Genomic DNA, 21,530 nt, shown 5'->3' with positions numbered 1-21,530 from the left:
GTTGTCCTCTCATTCTCAGTCACTCCCCCTTGATCAGTAAGAAGCTGCTTCATTAATTAATCTAGTTGTGCAGTGCCACTCATGAGTGGGGAAGAGAGAGGCTGGTTCTTCATGATAGCATGTATAACGGTAGAAGTCTGTCCTATCTGATCAGCTATCAGTATCTACTATGCTGATGAGTTGCACTAGAAATCTCTGTCTAGTGAGATTATCTGTCTCTTTTCAGAAGACTCAGGTTTCAGAGGGGTAGCTATGTTGGTCTGTATCAGCAGAAACAACGAGGAGTCCTTGTGGTATCTTAGAGACTAACAAATTTATTTGGGCATAAGCTTTCGTGGGCTATAACCCACTTCATCAGATTCATGGAGTGGAAAATACAGTAGAGAGGTATACACTGCATATGAAAAGATGGGAGTTGCCTTACCAAGTGCGGGGGTCAGTGCTAACGAACCAATTCAATTAAGGTGGAAGTGGGCTATTCTCAACAGTTGACAGGAAGGGAAGAAAAATCACTTTTGTATTGCTAATGAGTTCAATCTAATCAATCTCCCTGGATACTAAATAACAGACTTAAAAGTGGCAATTCTTCAACAAAAAAAACTTCAAAAACAGACTCCAATGAGAAACTGCAGAGCTGGAATTAATTTGCAAACTGGATGCCATCAAATTAGGCCTGAATAAAGACTGGGAGTGGCTGGGTCACTACAAAAACTAACTTCCTCCCTGCTGATACTCACACCTTCTTGTCAACTATTTGAAATGGGCCATCTTGATTACTGCCCGAGTAGGTGGGCTTGTACAGCCTGGGTCACTGTGGCTTCACTGCTCCAGTACCTGAGCTAAGTAGAATAAAGGTAGCTCGGATACATCTATCTCCCTCTGCAATGTAGGCAGACCCTTAGCAAGGCCGCTTGGAAAGTCTGACTTGCACTTTCCAGTACTGTCCCCTGTAACGTAATTTTGCACAAGTTGTGGATCTGTTTGGTGGGGGATGATGTGAGGGGGAATGAAATGTTGCTAGTTCACCATTCTGGACACATTCCAAAGTCCTTTTTACATTAAATTTTCAACAGACTTTGTTGAATATGACGAGCCTTAGAGACGTATGTGGTCACCATAGATACATTAGGAAACAGACAGATGCATCTGTACTTTGTGGTTTGAAAATTACGGTAACAACTTTCCCTTAAGGTCCCAACGTCAGCTTCCTATTTCAAAATCCAGGGGCATAAGGGAAGGAATTCTGCCGTTCTGGGACAGTGCGTTGCAGGTGGATCAGACGTTCTCAACAGGCAAGAGACATTTCCTAGTTTTTCTTTGTTGAACACTAGACTAACATTAGCATTTCTTCAGATGACCCAGCTATGTTCTCGAACAAGCTGACATATAGGATTTTTGTGCCCTGTGGCAATGTGCTGGATGATACATGAGTCATTGCCTTCTTAGTCACCGCTTTCCTTTTGACGCTTGCCACGAGTCATGAGTGAAATGCCAAGTGGATCGGAAGATGAGCACATACTCTCTGTCTGTTCACTTCAGACACTTTGTGGCAGAATCTCTTCTCCCTACACTGCCATAGCAGAGTCAGTCGGTGGGAGTGCATATGCTCGCTGACAGGAAACCAACCCAGTCCATGGCAGAGTCTGGTGCCAACGTGCCAAAGAAGCTCTTCACGTCCCAGTAAAGCAGAGTGCTTTCACCTGCCATGTCTGTGCATCAGTGCCACTTTTCCCTGGAAGGACCCACATGTGGATTCTCTGAAGTGTGTATGAGGTAGGAATAGGGGCTTGATTTTCTGACTTGCCAAGTTCATTTTGCCCTGCTTAGGAGCCCAACGCAGCTAGAGGCCTCCATTAGAGATCTTCCCCTGTGCAGGGCAATCTCCACCAGCATATAGCTGATGGTGTGGCTAGGCCAGCTCTGCCGTGCCAGAACCCTCCTCCCTGCCCACTGACGTGAGGGAGGTAGTGGGTGGGCAGGGAGGCATAGGGTGGAGCACAGCTCTGTTATACTGGGTTCTCCACTGAATGTAAGCTGCCCACAGTGGCTGTGAATTGAGGAGTCATGATCGCTGAGTTCTGCTTGGATACATTGGAGAGTCAAGCCAGGAGAAATGCTGGGATGCCCCAGACTCAAGTTCAACACTTCGAGGCTCTTCTAGGATCCTAGTGTGTGTAGAGAATGAATAGGAGGCTGCTCCGGCCATCCACAGGCAAAGGCTGCACTGGCTAAATCTTCCTCCCAGGAGAGATGGATTTTAGATTTTTTTTTTTTTTAATCAAGTGGCAAGGAAGCTCTGAGACCTCACTAAGGCCCCTGGCTAGAGAGGGGAAGGTGCACACTCAGCAGTAGCCATCTGGATGTTCAGTTCTGATTGCAGGGGAGGTGGCCTTAACTCAGTAGTCTCTTCATTATTTGTAATAGGAGAAGATACATGATCACTGCCATGATGCTTAACTGAAAGGCTAGTTTTCGTACCACCATTGTGTCACCCGCCGCTCCCTTCAGTTGGATGTCATGCTGTAAGAGGGAGGATGCTACGTCATGTGCGACTCATCATATGATGACCTGCCTAGTGGGTTTGATCCCTAAGTAGTAGGGGTGGAAGGGTATTTTCCATACAGTGAAATCAATGGTGAAATGTGCGTGCGATGTGCTATTTCAGCATGGCTGTGCCATCCTGCATGACGAGGTGCTCTATCCTAGAGCCCAGATTCCATGGCCATGTGTGTCCTGTGTTACCTCAATAGCCTTTTGGCCTTTGCCTTAAGTTGGCCAGTCAGCAGCAGGGAGTGGCTGGAGAAGGAGCAGACCCAGCTCCCCTTTGCAGTCCCACAGGTTGTCTAAGGCTAGAACTATGATCTGTGAGCAGAGGCACCATAGGATGAATCCATAGCCACCATCAATGTCCATCCCGGTCACCATTTATATTACACGCCTTCGCTGTGGGATGGAAAGAACTCGGAACCATCCACTCCCTTTACCATCTAAGCCACCAGACTACCTTAGCTGTCAGTTATATTAAGACTCTTTGCCAGCCTGTAGCCACTAGACTTCTTCATCATTGCAAACGCATGAGCCAGTCTTGCTCTCTCCAGGGAAAGGTAGTTGTGAGAAAATGCACGCGCATGTACTGCAGTTCTGGCGGATCTTATGCCCCCTGGTCACAGCAAAGAGACCCTGCAGCGTCTCTTGATAGAGTTGACAATATCTCTTGCTTTGCTGTCAGTTGGGAAGACAGGTGATTGGCAAAAAAGATTACAAGGTAGTTGAAAAGGTCAGGAAGAGACTCTTAACTGGGTGAAATTTAAAAGTGGATCTCCTTGCTTGTCAAGACTTCAGGGAGTTCTTTTGTGTTCTCTGTTCAGCAGAGTGCTCCTGGGTACGGCCTGGTGATGTTAACTCTTCTCTCTCTCTCTCTCTCTCCCTCCCTCGCTCCATTTAGGAGATGAACTAAAATGCAGCACACAACTTGCACAGAGGACAGGATCCATCATGCATTGGAAAGATGTCTACATGGGCTGAGCAGAAGTACAGCCTCCTCCACCACATGGACGGGTAGGTGACCAATGAAGGCCCAGGGTATCCTCACCAAATCTTGTGTCATAAATGTCCTGAGATTCTTCCTGCCCTTTCTGTTGATATTTGTACATCTCGTCTATTTCCTGGTAACATTCTGCCCAAGCAGCAGGAAGGTAATGTGGCTAGGAACTACCACCCCATTCCTCTAGCAACTTTGGGGTCAGAACCACCTTCGCTTCAGTACATGAGTTAGAGGTGGGTCTGCTCTACTTACCCACTTGTGCCTTCCCAAGTCCTTCACCTAGTTTGAAAGATGTGCCAAGATGTTGAGAGATTCTTGTTAAGTTTAAGGCAGTGAGTAAAAGTACTATGGTGTATGTGAACTGGTCAGAGCACTGGCTGAAAAGGATAGGAACCTCCATTCACCACAAGGGATGACACCTGTTCTTTGACTAGCTGGTGTGGTCTTGCTTTGAGGCAAACACAGCTCAAACCTGTATTTCTGGGGCTGGGGCAGCGTGGGGGAGTGTTCACTGGGGTTTTGGGACAAGAGGGACAATGAAACATGGTGGATGGCATTTGCCAAGGGACTCAGTGCTGGCCTTGCTCTGTCCCATTAAAGTCAATGGTAAAGTTCCCATAGACTGCAGTGGGAGCAGAGTTAGCTCAGCACTGACTATTCTGGCAGTCCCACCTAGCGTTCAGTGCCGGGGTGTGTGACAACATTCAGTTAACTGGGGGAGTGGGTGTTCTGTTAACCAGAGATTAAACAGTTCCATGGAACTGCAGTTACATCATCTCATTAAAATATTCCCCCTCCCATGTCTGTCATTTAGTCATGTCAGGCAGCATCACTGAAGACATGGAGACTGTGTATAGAGTAAGGTATTACTCTGTGTGAGTAAGCACGTCAGAAACTAGCCCTGAATTTCTATCTTGCTACTGATATCTCTGTGCTTTACTCACTGGTCACTGCAGTTCAGGGATTGTCTGTCTTTGCTAACCTTATTTTCAGGGTTTTATAACTTGGATATCAGTAACTCTGGACTGAGATCTTAGAGCCAGGTTTCAGCCTGGGATAACTACCAACCTTCTTCCCTTTCCCCCGAGATGACTAAAGTATACAGCCCTTTTTCAGCCAGCTGAGTCAGCCATCTTTAAATCGGGGAATGGAAAAAGAATGGGTGTGTCCCAGCTTTGGGTGTACTGTGTTGGTGTGTGCAACTGTCTCGGGTTGTTTTCAGTACTTGGCACCTTTATGTTTCTAGATATGTGCTTGTCTGCAGCTGCTGTTTTGTAAGACAGAGATAATGCAGTATGCTATCAAGGAGTTGAATGCTGCACGTTTTCGTGGAGACTTTAGATTCATAGGTTTCTAAGGCCAGATGGATCATAATGATTATCTAGTCTGACCTCCTGCAAAACCCTGGCCAAAAACACTCACCTTGAAACTTTGGCATAAAGCCCATATCTTTGGTTTGAGCTATATCGTATCTTTTAGAAATGTATCTAATTTTGAATTAAAGACTTCAAATGATGGAGAAACCATAGGTAAATTGAGTAATGACACGTGTTAAAAAAATGTGCCTAATTTCTAATCTGAATTTGTCTAGCTTCATCTTCCGGCTATTAGATCTTGTCAAGCCTTTATCTGCTAGATTAAAGACCAGTCTGTCAGAAATCTCTTCTCACATAGATACTTGTAAGCTCTGATCAAGTCACTTTTTAACCTCCTCTTGGATAAACTGAATAGATTGAGCTGCTTTAATCTCACACTGGAAGGCAGGTTTTCCCGACCTTGAATCATTCTTGTACAGGTTAAACCTCTCTAGTCCGGCACCCTTGGGACATGACTGGTGCAAACCAGAGAATTTGCTGGACTACAGGAGGTCAATGCAGAGTGCCAGTAGGTCTCCATAGGCACAGGAAGTAGGTTACAGGGGCTACAGCAGCACCCCCATGCTTTGCACCCAGTGTGGCCCCTTGCTTGGGAGCCCCACTGCTGCTCCCCGCCCCTGGGGGCCCTGATGCCAGACCCAGGTCCCAGCTGCCAACCCCTCGCCTGGGGTTCTAGCCACTGGTCCCAGGCTCTCTCCCTCCTTCCCGGAGCTTGAATCAGCTGTTCACGGAGCTCTGGAAGCGCAGGGAGGGAATAGGAGGAGTTGGTAAGCACGAGAGGAGGACAGAAGGCACCTAGTAATTTTTCCCCATGGGTGCTTTAGCCCTGGGGCAGCCATGGAGTCGGCACCTCTGCCGGGCCATGGATGTTGCCGGATCAGGGAGTGCCAGATTAAAGAGGTTCAACCTGTAGCTCTTTTCTGAATGCTTTCCAATTTTTCAACATCCCTTTTCAAGTTTGGACACAAGAACTGGGCATGGCATGAAGTAGTGATCTTGATAATATTGTATATAGAGGTAATATCGACTCCTTACTTCTATTCAATATTCCTTTGCTTATATAACTAGTGATCGCTTGCAACCTCTTAGCTACAGCATCATGCTATTAGCTTATGTTCAAATGGTTTTTTACCATGGCCACTAAGTCATTTAGTGTCACTGAATTCCCGGATATATACCCTCAGCTTGTAAATATGGCCTACATTCATTGTTCCTGGTTGTATGGCCTTGCATTTGGCTATATCTATTAGAACACGTTGTTCAAATGACCCTGCCTTGCCAAGCAATCCAGGTTGCTCTGTATAACTGACCTGTCCTCATCATTATTTACCACTCTATCAATGTTTGTGCCTTCAGCAAATTTTACTAGTATTGATTTTATATTTTTTCCAATTCACAAATAAAGATATTGAACTTAATTGGGCCAAGAACAGACCCCTGTGGGGCCCCCTTAGAAACACCCCCATTCAATGATGATTCCCCATTTAACGGGTTTTTAATCCAATTTAATTTGGGCTATGTTTTTATCAGAATGTCACACGGGTCTAAAACATCATCCAGAAGTATAAATCTATTATGTCAACACAGTTATCTTTACCAGCCAAATTTGTGATCCCATTAAAAAAAACCCAGCAATTTGACAAGTCTTGTTTTCATAAAACTATGTTGAGTGGCTTTAATTTTATAACCATTCCTTAATTCTTTACTAATTTGCATCCCACGTCAGTTTTTCCATGATTTTGGTGAGCATTAGTATCTGACTAGCTGGCCTATAGCTACCTGGATCCTTCTGTTTACCTTTTTAAAATATTGACAAAACATTTACTTTTTTTCCAGTCCTCTGGAACTTCCCCAGTGTTCCAAGATTTGTTAAAAATTACTATTAATGGTTTCAAAGGCTCATTAGCCAATTCTTTTGCTACTCCTGGGAGCAACTTCTCTGGTACTGCCGATTTAAAAAAAATTAACTTTAACATCCTCAACTCTTTCACATCCTCCCTAGTTACTGATGGAATAGAAAGCATTTCATTATCACTGTGGTATATGAATTCACCATCCTGCGTCTTTCCAAATACAGAACAGAAATATTTATTGAATCACTTCTGCTTTTTCTGCACCATGAGTGACAATTTTACCATCCTTGTCTAGTATCAGATCTATACTATTGCAAGGAGATTGTTTATTCCTAATATATATTTAAAGAATTCCTTCTTAACCTTAAGCCTACTGACCACAGTTTTGCATTGATGCTTTTTGCATCCTTTATTAATTGCTTTGCCAATTTATTTTGGCTCTTTCTTGCTTTTGCTGTGTTCCTTAATCTGAAATAAGTAACTGACTTGAAAGGAAAGCAGTTACTGTTTGTGCTGGAAACATAGGTATACCTGATCCTGATTCTATGATCACAGATAATTTTCTGCATGTCTGCATATTTAATACTGTATTTTATTTTCCAGTACTATGCTTGCAAGCCTTTGCTCCATAGTGAGTGTCTGGCTTAGCATGGGGCTGCCCCTGGATACAGGGTTACTGCTATTCTTTTGTTTAGATCAAAGAAAAAAGCCCACTGAAATATTTGACTTGTAAGGAGAAGTAGGAGATGTACCTAGAACTCAGTGGAACAAAAATCAAGGGATGGGACTGGGACACGTTTTAGGGATGTGAACCCTGACAATGAGTACAGTCTTCAAAAGCACCTAAGTCCTATTGACTGACTTGATTTTTTTTCAGCAGGATTTAGACACATTTTGAAAATTTTTCCCAATGTTCCTTTAACTTACAAGACTTTAAAGATTCACACACACCGGCAAATTATTACAGTGAATTGATTTACTCACAGTGAGATATCAAGTGCACAATGGAAACAAAGTGAAAAAATAGACAAATGTTTTTCACTCTGGCAACCTGTGCCTGTTCTACTGATCTTGGGTGTCACTTGTACCAGCTGGCTCAGAGTCATGTGGCGAGTTTGGTTTATTATTTTTTTTTTGAAGTTGACAGTTGTCCATTTTAACAAGAAGCAAAGGGGAAGCGTTAACCACAGCTGCAGAACTCAGGAGGTAGCAGCCGCTGGAGAAGGCGTGCTGATGCCAAGTATTGCAGTGTAATTCTGAGAAAAGAAACCTTCAAGCCTCATCCTTCCTAGCCACCTCCCCCGGCCCTGATATTGGCTGGCTGTTGCTCGATTCGAGGTGTGATGTTGTAATCTTTGTTGACACTGGAGATCAAAGCAGAAACATTTCAAGGTGCTATTCTGTACAAGTCTATGTAACATGATTCAGGCGCTAGTCCAAACTCAGTGTTTGTAATATTTATTTGTATTATCCTAGCACCTAGGAGCCCCGGTCATGGACTGGGACCCGGTTGTGCTAGGTGCTATACAAACAAACCAAAAATGATGGTCTCTGCCCCAAAGAGCAGCTGGTGAGTGTCTGTTTCCTGTACTAAAGTGAGATTTCTCTGGGACTGGCTGTTCAGTCACAAGTTGTTGGACTTTATTGTTAATTTCTTAGCTGCAAAAAACAGCTCGGCCTATCCTGACATGGTGGTGGAGGCAGTGTGGTCAGAGGGGACCATTAGATCAGCTAGTCCAACCTCCTTTATAGCACAGGCTGTAGAATTTCACCCAGCTACCCCTGTATTGAGCCCAATAACCGTGAATTAAGGTGTGATTATAGCATTCGCCACTGGCTGCAAAATATTGTCACTGATAAAATTCTGTTCATGCATTTGTGGCTTTGCTGGGAAAATCACATTTTCAGGTTTAGTCTCCCACCTAAGGTGATTTACTCCTCTTGGTATATTTCCAGTTGGGTTCCACAGAGATCAGTTCTTGGCCTTATGTTATTTAACATTTTTATCAGTGACCTGATAAAATCATTCCAATAAAGTTTGCAAATGACACACAAACTGTGGGAGTGGTAAATAATGACGAGGACAGGTCACTGATAGAAAATGATCTGGATCGCTTGGTAAACTGGATGTAGGCAAACAATATGCATTTTAATACCGCTAAATGTAAATGTATCCATCTAGGAAAAAATAATAGAGGCCATGCTTACAGAAGGGGGACTCTATCCTCAAGCAGGGACCCTGAAAAAGATTTGGGGTTGTGGTGGATAATCAGCTGAACGTGAACTCCCAGTGTGATGCTGAGGCCAAAAGAGCTAATGCAATTCTGGGATGCATAAACGGGCGAGTCTTGAGTAGTAGTAGAGAGGTTTTTACCTTTCGATTTGGCACCGGTGTGACCACTGCTGGAATACTGTGTCCAGTTTTGGTACCCACAGTTCAAGAAGAACGGTTTTAAATTGGAGACAGTTCAGAGAAGAGCCACAAGAATAATTATAAGTTTAGAAAACCTGCCTTATAGTGTGAGAGACTTAAGGAACTCAATCTATTTAGCTTAACGAAGAGAAGGTGGAGGGGTGGCTTGATCACAGTCTATAAGTAGCTATATGGTGAACAAAAGTTTAAAAGTGTCTCCTTAATCTAGCAGAGGAAGGTATAATACAATCCATTGGCTGGAAGTTGAAGCTAGGCAAATTGAGACTGGAAATAAGGCATAATTTTTTAACAGTGAGAGTAATTAACCATGGGAACTATTTACCAAGGGTCATGGTGGATTCTCCATCACTGACCATTTTTAAATCAAGATTGGAGGGTTTTTCTAAAAACTCATCTTTAGGAATTATTTTGGGGGCGGGTCTCTGGCCTGTGCTATACAGGAGGTCAGACTAGATCAGAGGTAGGCAACCTATGGCATATGTGCCGAAGGCGGCACATGAGCTGATTTTCAGTGGCACTCACACTGCCCGAGTCCTGGCCACCAGTCTGGGGGGCTCTGCATTTGATGCTGCTTAAACATTTAAAAAACCTTATTTACTTTATAACAATAGTTTAGTTATATATTATAGACTTATAGAAAGAGACCTTCTAAAAACGTTAAAATGTATTACTGGCACACGAAACCTTAAATTAGAGTGAATAAATGAAGACTCAGCACACCACTTCTGTAAGTTTGCTGATCCCTGGACTAGATGATCACAATGGTCCTTTCTGGCTTTGGAGGCTATGACTGGGATGGCCTTTGCTTTTAGGTCCAGAGCCCCCAGGTTCAATCCCCAAAGAAAACCCTTGGGACTTGTTACACCAGGAAAGGCAAAAAGCTGCCTGAGAACAATGGGTTATAATGGGGGGATATGAGGGCAAGAATTCAGCCTTACCCAACAAGTTCATTAATTATGTGGCGATGGTGCAATGGTCACATGTGCTGGGTGCTTGTGGCCTTACTTTAAAGGCTTGTTCACAAGAGTTGCAGAAAGGGGCTGCTATTGGCATGACTGGGATGTGTTGGCTACATGTTACAGCAGATACATCTCGAATTACAGGACACTGAATTGCTTTATGCTGTATTTCATAAAAATACCCTCCTGTCGCAGCAGAACTGAGGTGTGCTCCGCTCTCCCTTCTCAGCAGACTGCATTGCATCCCTTGAAGACACCTGCAGAAAAAGTAGAGTTTGTGACTAAATGCCCCGCTTGCTTTAAAGGTAGCCTGTGATCTTCTGACCAATCCTCATAGGCAGCATGTTCGTGTCTAAATGTAGCCGTAGGGTGGGGTGACAGGGTTAGAGATCCAGACTCTCCAGCACTCATATCAAGGTCCTGAATACCCATGATGCAAAGCTGGTGTGGATGTAACATGGTGATGGTGGTCGGAGACCAGAATTCCTGCAGAGGCCTGGAACCCTGAATCCATGGTGGTCACTGCTGGCCCAGTACTGCTTCATTGGGCACATGTTCCTGGCTTCCCGTGGATTTCAGGGCTGGAATGCTTTTGCTTGAATATATTTTTAACAGGGACACAGCACTGCCCTGGCTTACCAAACTGGTCAGTGAAGGCTGCGGATGTCCCATGGAGTTATGCTGGCCTAAGCTCTGCAGCAGCTGTCCCCTCTGCCCGAGTCATCTGTGTTCCCGCTGTAACGAGGGAACTTTGATTATCCAGCTCCCTGTATCAAACAGGTTCCACTCTATCTCCTGGGACAGGATTTGAATATTGCTTTGCCGCGTTATCGTGGGGTTGGCCCTATGTTCTGGGAGACCCTGTGATTACAAGAGTGGCTCATGTGATCTCAAACCAGCATCTTTGGTACTTGCCTTAGCCCCCACCCTCATCCCTCCTTCCTCACCTTCCCTGTTGTCCATTTTCTAAGAGCTTGTTGTGTCTCTCCTTTTGGAAGGAATCCAGCCCCCTGGCCCCCATCTCATTCAGTCCAGAATAAAGCAGCCAGCCAGCACTGTGATTTCATTCTCTCTTGCTAGTGATGAGAGGAAGGAAAGAGCATGCACCTTTTTGGGTTATTTGTACTTGTGGCTGTGCTCGCACAGGAAATGGAGTTCTCCTTATCCGGCAATTTACTGAAGTGTATTTCAGTCCCCGCTGCTTTTGCAAATTCCACTTTGTTGCCTTGGATTTTTCCCTTCTCAACAGTGAGGCATCTGGTCTTGAAGGTGTCTGTTCCAAACAGCCTGATTTGCCTTAGCAATAGGCAAACCCACCTGACCCCTACTGTCCAAATCAGTCTAGCCGAACGCAAGGTGGTTTGCATCCAGATCAATGCAGATCATGCCCAGCCTTTGCCCCAACCTGTCCCCTGATCCTAACATCCTTCTTGCTTTGTCAAAATCAGCCAGGTTCCCGGCAGCTCTGGGCCCCACTCTTGGGACAGCAACTTTCCTGAAAATCTTTTGTGTCCTGGGACTTTCCCAGGAAGGTGCTGCAGTCTAGGGTGACGATGACAGAGGGAAACCCCACTGTGTGAAAGATTTGATTACAGCGACTTACCAAAGCCCAGCAAAGAGAGGAGTGAAGTTCAGGAAATGTGTTCTTCAAATCACATTGGCTTCTGAGACAAACGCCGGTCAGAGGTACCGTTGAATGAAAAACTGAAACGTTGTTGAATTAACTGTTGAGTTGCTGGCTATGCCTCCTGTGTACACAGATCAGATCATAAATAATACCACATTTATTACCACAGCACTAATGTTGTAAGCAAACCAGGCAGAAGTTGGGCAATGCCAAAGGTCAGGTTACAAGTGCAACGTTAGTTATTTATCTTCCTAGTGGGTAGGGCTTTTGCCCTGAAATCGTATGTTGTTTCTGCAGCCCCTTGCCTGATTCAGGGCTCGCTGAATGAGGCAGCTGTTCGGTATTTATTTGTCAATCACCTCTTAGATCAGAAGAGGGAAGTTGCTCATGCTGTCAATCTCTCTGTCAGCCTTAAAGCAGATCTAAATGGATTGAAGCTGGTCAGAAAGTTGGGGTTTTGCAACATGCTTTTTCTTGACCCAACCTTCCCCCCACCCCTAAATCTGGGTCTTCACAGTGTGGTGTCCTGTCCACCGAAAAGATGAAGCAGCCTCCCTGAAATCCACAGCGTGGAGTGTCTTATCACTGTTATCACATGGAATTTGTGCCTAAAAGCAGGACAAACCTGTCTGGCTCCTGCAGTTATGGAACTTCACTGACATAAGCGTAACTGGGATACTGTATATTATAATCATGTATCAGGGGGAGCCGTGTTAGTCTGTATCCATAAAAACAACAAGGAAGAAGTGAGGTTCTTTAGCCACGAAAGCTTATCCCCAAATAAATCTGTTAGTCTTTAAGGTGCCACAAGACTCCTTGTTGTATATTATAATGTGATTGTGCAGCCACATTAGTTAATACATAATTGTCTTCCTTACTGGATATGCAGAACTCTCTTCCAGAATCAACTTTCTTTCTTTCTGTCTTTCTTCTCAAATGTGTTTAACCACTAAAGGTTGTGAAGAAAACCTTCAAAATGTGACCCGTGGTTAATGATGTAGTGCTGCCTGTGCAAATCTTCTGAAACAAAAGAGCTAAGAGGTAGGAACTGCCCCAATAATCTCAGTTTAGGGACGTTAGTCCTGAAGGCTAATGTTGCCATTAATGAAAGATAATGTTGGCATTTCAAATATTTCACTGTATATCATTTTATTAAAAAGGTTAAGCTAATATATTTGTCTGCCAGTTGTTGCCAGTGGGGAGCAATGGGATGATTGGTTGCTATTCAGCTTTGAGGGGGGTTGAAAACAAGGAATTCGGACCCTCCCACTTCCAAATTCGGAGTAACCTCTACCCAGAAAGGGGAGGGAAAGAAGAGCTGCATCTACCTCTCCAGTACAAAGAAACTTCAAACCTCCGCCCCCATTACCCAGCAACCTCTACAAAGCAGTCCAGTGTGTTCAGTGCAAAAATCTGCAGCCACTGACAATTTAGGGGCAATGTCCAATTGACCTTGAATTGCAAATTAAATTAATATTGAGGGAGAAAGGGGTATTGGGAACTTAGCAAAGCAGTAAGGAGGAGAGGGCTTAGTGGAGCAAATGGTGGCATAATTCAAGGGTTTCTGCCATATAGGTTCCTACTGCATAATGTGCTGCATAGGACTTTAACTGTAACTTCATTGACAGCCAGACAGTCAGAATCCAGTTACACCCAGCATACCAGTCTAAAACCTTTTTGTGCTGTCACATGTCACTTAGGGCATAAACCATCTTCCCTGTCTATCCTGGGCTGCTCTTTGCTTGTCCGCCACATTAAGTCCTTGAAGTTTTTCCTCTCTGTTCGACACAGGGATTCTCTCAGTCGTCCTGTTTTGCACATTTCCTACACAGTGGCAGACCCTCTGGCTTCATTCTCAACATGAGCTATTTCCATCTTTTCTGGGTAACTTCAGGGATAAGGCGTTGTTGAATACTCTCATGGATCTTGACATTTATTATAAATTCATTCAAGTGAATACCTAGTATTTGTATTTAATACCTAAGGCATTTGCTTTCTGAGGCATTGAGATGTCGGTACCTTTGGGAGGATTTCTAGCTTGCACATCTGTATGTTAAGGTGGCAGTGACATTGGAGTTGAAGATTCGTAGTTTCGTCTTTAAGTGATAGATTTTTGACGACCAAATCTTGTTTATACTGGTTAAGTGCCAGGTTGTGACATTATTTCTTCCTGGACATCCCCACTGGCTTGCATGTTACTGCCAAACCATGTGAACTCTTACCTTCCTTTGCCTTCTAATGTAACCCGGGAGTTGGGAGTTGCTGGGGTTCTCATTAGATCTGTTTTTTCATAACTGATTTTTAAATCCATCTTTCTTGCGCTGCTGGGTGTCCTTTGCTTACATATTGGTGGAGCTGCCATTTAGAAGAGCTGTGTTGCCAGCAAAACCTAAATTTTCGAACATATTGTAATTAAACCACGAGGCTTGTGTTGTATTCATCCACGCTTCTCGTCATGGAGTTAGTGGCAATGACACAGGAGAGGTGAGCGAATGTATCCTGGTTCGACACCCGTGTTTATGTTAAACCATTTATTCAAGCTCTTCTCATCATTAAGACAGGAGGGTCTGGTTTGAGCATGTAGACTAGTTCCAAAACAACAGGCTATTGAAGCATTATGATCACGCTTTTCAAATTAAAATTAATAGGAACTGGACACCCTTTGGTGGCTTTGAAAATCTCAACCTCTGAGTCCTGAAGCAACTTGCAAAGGTTTTAGTTAGAACAATGACTGGGGGGGCTCTTTTATTCTGCAAACCTGTTCTCTTGCTGTGTTCAGACTCCTGCTGCTGACATTAGAGCCCATAATATGGTTCTCTGCCGTTTACATTGTAAAGCCATTGCAGCTACTGGGGAGGGAGCGGCAGTTTTGTTTGGTTTGCACATTATTTACTCTGTTGTTTAATTCAGTTCCTATGGCAGCATCTTTTCCTTCTAGGGGCAGACATGCATAGCTTAACCGGAGTAATAATATACCACAGCTGAGTCAAGATGCCTGGCAATGATGCATGACATAGAAAGAACCAGACTTGACTCAGACTTGCAGGGTGAGCTGGCTGTAGGGTGACCAGATGTCCCAATTTTATAGGAACAGTTCTGATTTTGGGGTCCTTTTCTTATATAGGCTCCTATTACTCCCCACCCCGTCCCGATTTTTCACATTTGCTGTCTGGTCACTCTAGGTGGCAGTTAGGAAAAAAATACCTTTTCCTTGCCAGCTGATCATACTTGATCCAGAGTCACAGAGATCCAGTAAATAAGGAGCCTGGCGACCGTCCCCTTTTCAGAATAACTTTTCAGAGCAAGACTGTGCTTTGAAATTCCGTGAGTGTTTCTCAGTAAAATAGCTTTGCTAGTAACAACAGCTCCACTGCTCAGTGGCCCAGGTAGGTAGCGAAGCCACTGAATGTTAATGGTTGATGGTATGAGCAGGAGTGGGGAGGACTGGCAATGAAAGGGTTCATGCAGGCTGTTCTAGTGTATGGTGTTTCCGTTCCCTGGGCGGCTTTACTATATGGGGCTCTGTAAATGATACACAGGTCCTTGTAGGTCACAGGGCAGGCGTCCTACGGCAGTTTTGCTGCACCAGTCGCTTTCTTTGGAATCATCTTTGCTTTGCTGAAATACAAAACCAGCCGAGCCAGCAAGTGAATCTCTTCCCTTGGGACCGCTCAGTTAGGAGTGCAGGAGGGGGTCAGGGGCTATCTTAGCACCGAGCATTTCCTCAGCGACTGTCTGGGAGGAGTTGGGGACTGAGTGACCACCTGATTGGTTGCTGACACAGGAAGAACTAAGGAACTGGAAGATGCCTTGAGCCGTTGTCAGCGCTAGGGCTGTGAATTGATAACGAAGGAAGCGAGTGTCAGGAGATGTATTCTACTGGTGATGCAGTTGCAATTGGTCTGGACAGAGGCTTCTTTATCCTCCCTCTGTGACCTTTCTCCACTCCCTCAGCATCTCATAAATTTTGCATCTTCTCCTTCAGAAATCATTTAATACCAGGGCAGAAATAAGTTGTGTACAGGCCTCTGTGAAGGTAGTTATCTGAGACGGTTTTCTAGGTCTCTTGGGTAAGATTAGTGGCAGTATCCATGTATTTGAGGCTTTCTCTGTCTGAGGACTCTGCCCTCAGCTCACTCTCCGGGTCTTTTCTCTCTCGAATGTCTCTGCTCTCCTACCTGCTAGCTGTGTGCATGAGAAGGTGAGTGGTGATAACGGTGTGAGACTTGGAACTGAGGGATATTAAATACCTGGGTGGCCACAATGGGAGTTACTTGCCTCATGACCTTCGTACCACTTACATACCATCGTGATCAGGCCAAGTTCAAGTCCTTCAACGTGCTCAGGGGCCAGGGCCCGGAGCATTTGAAAGAGCCTAAAGTTCCTGGATGAGGAGTGTGGGTGACACCACTGCTGTTCTGGTACAGTGGAGCTCTCTACCGCAAATGTACAGCTCATCTGTGCAAGAGATGGAGATTTCGCTGGGCCGGTCCCAGACTGTGAAACAGACTCCTCCAGGAACTGAGGACCATCTCAAACCTGCCAAGTTCCAGGTGCACTTCCCTGACTTGCCTTCCCTGATATCACCACAGAGTAGCGTGGACACTGCCAAAACAATTCCCAATGAATCACACGTGACAGACATTAGTCATGTCACTTAATGCGTGAGTGGAAGGTACTCAGATACTGTGTCAATGAGGGAAGGATAAGAACCTTGTAGAACAGAATAGAATGAACATTCTGGGTTTCTAGCTCTCACTGACACAAAGTGCTAGCCCCATACTCCACGTGTTAGCGGTTCCTTCTGTGCACTGCTACTGCCGGCTCTGGAATTCCTAGTGCATTTGATATCTGGTTTTCCTTTCTCTCTCTGATAGCTGGGCTGTGTCTGAACTGCTGGAGCCTGCAGGAGTTGGTCAGCCGAGATGCAGGAAACTACCTCATCCTCCTGGAGAAAATCCTGCAGAAAACCAAAGAGGTAAGTCCCTGCCAGCAAGAATGAAGGATGCCCCAGCAGGGAGGAAGTGGAGGTCTTCTGCGAAGGGGGCAACGGGGGCTTTCTTGTCATTAGGGTGGAGTCTGGCAGGGAGTCCTGCTCTGAAGTCTGTAAAGAAACCCCTTCCCCCAGATACTTTATAATTTGGATGCATGTGTGAAGGGTTTTAGGCTAGTGTTACCTGAAATGCTAGGGTAACCCACTGGTGAGTATGTTACAAGATTCCCTCTGTGCCCAGTCTGCAGGGGATCTGAATCTGTTACAGGCCACACAAGGGAGCCCTGGCTCTGTAGCTCAAGATGTAGCAGCTGGTGCTTTTAGAGCTGGATGGCCCAGGTTCAAGGTGAGGGCTATTGTACTAGCATTGGGACTATTGCACTAGCATGGTGCTCCCTGCCATCACTTTGGAACCTGATCCAAATCCCACTGAAATCAATGGAAACATTCCAGTTGGATTGGAGTGGGTTTTGCAAAAGGCACTTTACTTTTATCTTGTATCCTCTTCCCCCACACTTTGTCTTTTTATCTTTAACAGTAAGCTCCTCAAAACAGGGTGTGTGTGTGAGAGAGAGAGAGAGAGAGAGAGAGAGAGAGCATGCATGTACAGCACCTAACACAATGGGGGCCCTGAGCCTGACTGGAATCTTTGGGCACTGTTGTGATATCGATGATAATCTCAGTGAGCACTTGAAGTCTAGGAATTTGAGGGCATTTGCATCATTTCTGGTACTAGTTCTTTTCCATATTATAGTCCTTCTGGTGCTAGGTGACTTCACAGACGTGAGAGGCGACTGTGTTAGTGAAACCCCTTCCAAACCAGGTTGAGTGCACTCACCTTCTTAGACAAGAGGCTGGGCCCAGATCCTCACAGGTATCCAGGTGCCTAATTCCCCTTGAAGTTAGGTGCCTAAATCCCTTTGAGAACCTGGGCCATAGGGCTTTCAGGATAGTGCCTAGTGGAGCAGAAGCAAACAGTGTTAGAACCATGTTCACAGATCCCTCCCTGCCTTTAGTGGGAACAAGTTAGTAGCATGGCTTGAGACTGGAGCTTGAGACTGGTGGTTGATGCTATAAAACACAGTTCCCACGGTGCTGATAAATCCCTTCAAAGGCTTTTGTGTCCTTCTTGGGGTGTTTCTCCGTGAAAGTTCTCTCAAACAGTCACTGGTAGGAAAGTTCCTGGAAACAGGGAATTTTAAGTGAATGTTGGAAAACATTTGCAGAATATGAACGTTGAATTCCTAATAAATCCTGCACCTGATTCTAAGAATTATGCACATCCAGCCAGGCAATGGAGACATACCATGTGACTTGTGCCCAATCAGAATTTACCAACACAGCTTGAATTTCAAATATCGCACACGAGTGGTGAGGCCTTCGTAAGGCGCACATGAGCAAGCTCCGGGTGACTGTGGAGATGAAGATGGAAAGAAAACTGAAATATGACTAAGAGCTGTTGGGCCTGGTGCGCCTCGGTCCCGCCTGTTCTCTCTATGTGTCATGGAATAGTCTAGTCTCCTGAGGGCTGTAAGACTTTGGTGATTTCAGTTGTTGGGCGTAGTGTGCGGGTGCAGGTGGCCTGCAGTATACAGGAGATCGGAGTAGGTGGTCTGGTCGTCCCAGCTGGCCTGAAACTCTGTGACTACACTAAGAATTACTGACAGGAACTGGCAAATAATTCAAACAACAAATTCAGTCACATCATAAGCTGTTCACAGACCACTTGCAAAGAGGTAGATGCTTGTCAGTTAAATAAATCAATCCACCTGAGCTGAGAGGTTTGCCCCATCTTTACTTGTGGACTGCACAGAGTCCACATGTGCTACCAAATGCCAAGCAGCATCGCGTTCCTCCAGCGAGGTCGGCCACAATAGCATGAACAGGGTGTCAGTGCTTGGGAAGAATGGAGCCTGTAGCTCAACCTGACACCTTTCCCATGAGCCCTCGCGACTAGGTCTCTTGCTTTCCGTGGAGGAAGGAAGCCTGTGAGCAGGAGGAAGTCTGAAGGTTATGCCCAGTGAAAGAGAAGCTGGTGTCTGGCCTGCAGGCTTGCTGGTCAGTTGGCCGTGTTCTCTCTCTCAGCACCGGAGACACCCAACTCTGCCTGCGGACCCCCAAATGTGAATCTGATTTGCCGTGAGTTGGCCCCATTCCAGCTTGCCCCTCTGCAGTCAGTGTGCAAAGGTGTCAGCCTCTGTGGCCAAAACTATTTGAATTTTTCAGTTTTTAGCAGATGTTGTAATAACGCGTGACTGAGCATCAGAGCCTGGAGATTATCGAGCTGGTCTGAGCTCAGACCTCTGAAGAGCAGCTTCTGGCATGTGGGAACTGTAGAGAAAAGGGATATGGCAGGGCACTGGGAAAAGAGCAAGGCTGAACATCTGCACTTTGAATAGCATCACAAGACACAAGGAGAGGTTTCCTACTTCCTGAAGTGCTTCTATGTGCATGACCTCCAGTCCCACAATAGTGACCGCCCTCCTATGCACTTGGGGAGAAGCACAGATTCCAGTCTCATTCTCCATTGTGTGCTGGCCATTGTGCGGAGGGAAGCCGGGGAAGGGAGATCCCAGCCATACAGTTCCAGGAGTCCTAGGCATGCATGTTTCTAGGGGCAGGGCTGAAGTTGGTTTGGTGCGCTAGGATTTATGAGGCTTGGCTTCCTGAAACCCTCCCTTGTTGCAAGCTTTTCTTTTTTATCCTGTCCAATTCAGAATGAATTGATGGCTTCCTGCTATTTTAATGGAAGCTTTGCCTGGGCTATTCTGGTTTGCTTTGCAACCAAAAATACATTTGGAACATAGGGACTGAGCAAATGCTATCAGCTGTAGTAAGCAGCAGGCTGCTAGAGTTTGCTATGTCCAGCTAAGTATGGTAAGTGAAGAATCAAAGTTGCTGAACTGTTAACTTTCAGCAAGTCTGTCTTCTGATGTGAGGCCATCAACTCTCCCAAGTTAAGTATCCTCAAGACTTGGATGGTAGACCTTAGCTTGGTAGGAGGTGGTGCTAGGGACTCTGGAGTTCAAGTGAGCAAATAATTCACATTGCAGTGTTGCCAACCCTCACAATGTTATCATGAGTCTGGCAATATTTAATGTTTTTCTTACAGCCCCACCTCCTAGACTCATGTGAGTAAGTGAGAATCTCAGCTTTCATTTTGTAACAAGTTTCTAGCCTTTCTAGTTAAGGAGAAAATCTTGAAAACGTGACCCAAATGTACCTACCCTTAAAGACTCAACCAAAAGAACTAAAATGAACCAAAAATGTCTCTTTTTTTTTTTCCTGGCCTGATTCGTGATTTTTAAATGGCTGGGGTTGGCAATATGGCAACTAATAAGTTGATTCGTTTTAATCTTTACTCTTTTCCCTGCTTTTGTCCAATTGTTCAGGAACACCTCATGCTATTCCTGTATGGATTCATAATTATTGGTGAATTTCCTCAGTGAATTCTTAGTCTGCAGATTGCCCATAATTAGGTTTGTTACAGAATTCCGCAATGTTGCCTAGTGACATAAGTTAGCTGGTGTTGTTTCTGTTATCTGGTTGCATGATTTACATTCAATGCACAGCACACATTGCAACAAGTGTGAATAAAGTTCCCTCACACAGAAAATGTAAAGGGTCACAAACTTGGCTGAATAGAAATTCCCTTTTGAATTTGAATAGTTGCAAAAATATTTTCCATTATGCACTCATGTGGTGCTCATTCCTCCAAGGGGAAATCTAAGATTGACTGGCACCAGCTAATGTACATTTTTAAACATGACTATCTTTGTCCTCGCTGGGCGCTAAATAGCATTTAACAAAGTGTTAATTTAAAGATTGCAGGTAACACATTTTCTAATGTTCCTCACTTTCCTGGAGTAGACAAAGATGGGATGAGCTGTGCCAATGGTATAGTCTGTACTTACAAAGCTGGGTTGGTATAGCTGCATTGGTTAGGGATGTAAAAAAATCCATGCTCCTGACCAGCATAGGTACGGCAACCTAATCCCTAGCGTAGACGCGGTGTAGTTAAGCCAACCTAAGGCCAGGTCTACACTACAGACATATATCAGTATAACTATGTCTCTCTCAGGGGTGTGAAAAGTCCTGTTATACCTGTACAGTGCCTGTTGAAGTCAATGGGAATCTTAGCATTGATGTCGTTGAGTGGGGTGCTGGACAGGATCTTGCGATCCCATGGTTTCCTACAAAGCTTCCTTCCATCTCCTGATAGCTTTTGGATATTTCTGTAACCAAGTAGCACAGCTGATCCTCCTCGTCTCTTGTGTATTTCCTGCAGGTCCAAGAGACAGGCAACTATGACCTCCTCACGCCATTGGCTCTGCTGTTCTATTCTGCAGCTCTGTGTGTAAGTCCTAAAGTTTTTAACTGATTGTAACTTCAGCTTCAAGGACAGGTTGAGAATTGGAGCACTGCCCTAGCTGAAAGAAGAATAATGTCGTTATGTAGGACATAAGAACTGCCATACTGTGTCCATCTAGCCCAGTTTCCTGCATCTGACATTGGCCAGTACCAGGTTTTCAGGGGAGTGTACAGAACAGGTCAGTTTTGGATAGATCCACTCCAGCTTCTTGTCCCAGCTTCTGGCAGTCAGAGGTTTAGGGTTGCCGTGAGCATGGGGTTCCATCTCTGACCATCATGGCTAATAGCCATTGATGGACCTGTCCTCCAGGAACGTATCTAGTTCTTTTTATAACCCAGTTATACTTTTGGGATAACCTCACCTGAAGTACTG

The 21,530-nt window shown here is 45.0% G+C and overlaps 1 protein-coding gene across 1 annotated transcript in view; it reads left to right on the top strand.

Moving 5' to 3' along the window:
* Nucleotides 1-21,530, top strand: part of PIK3R5 (phosphoinositide-3-kinase regulatory subunit 5) — a 96,379-nt gene that overhangs the window by 40,842 nt on the left and 34,007 nt on the right. Inside the window, exons 2-4 of the mRNA XM_030534610.1 lie at nucleotides 3,446-3,558; nucleotides 16,671-16,771; nucleotides 21,075-21,143. Coding sequence (XP_030390470.1) covers nucleotides 3,459-3,558; nucleotides 16,671-16,771; nucleotides 21,075-21,143 — 270 coding nt within the window. The 5' untranslated portion in view covers nucleotides 3,446-3,458. The remainder of the gene's footprint in view (nucleotides 1-3,445; nucleotides 3,559-16,670; nucleotides 16,772-21,074; nucleotides 21,144-21,530) is intronic.

This window comes from Gopherus evgoodei, chromosome 15 (genome assembly GCF_007399415.2).
Source record: "Gopherus evgoodei ecotype Sinaloan lineage chromosome 15, rGopEvg1_v1.p, whole genome shotgun sequence".
Taxonomy (NCBI): domain Eukaryota; kingdom Metazoa; phylum Chordata; order Testudines; family Testudinidae; genus Gopherus; species Gopherus evgoodei.
Note: the sequence above shows the minus strand (reverse complement) of the source record. Positions and strands in the feature narration are given on the sequence as shown.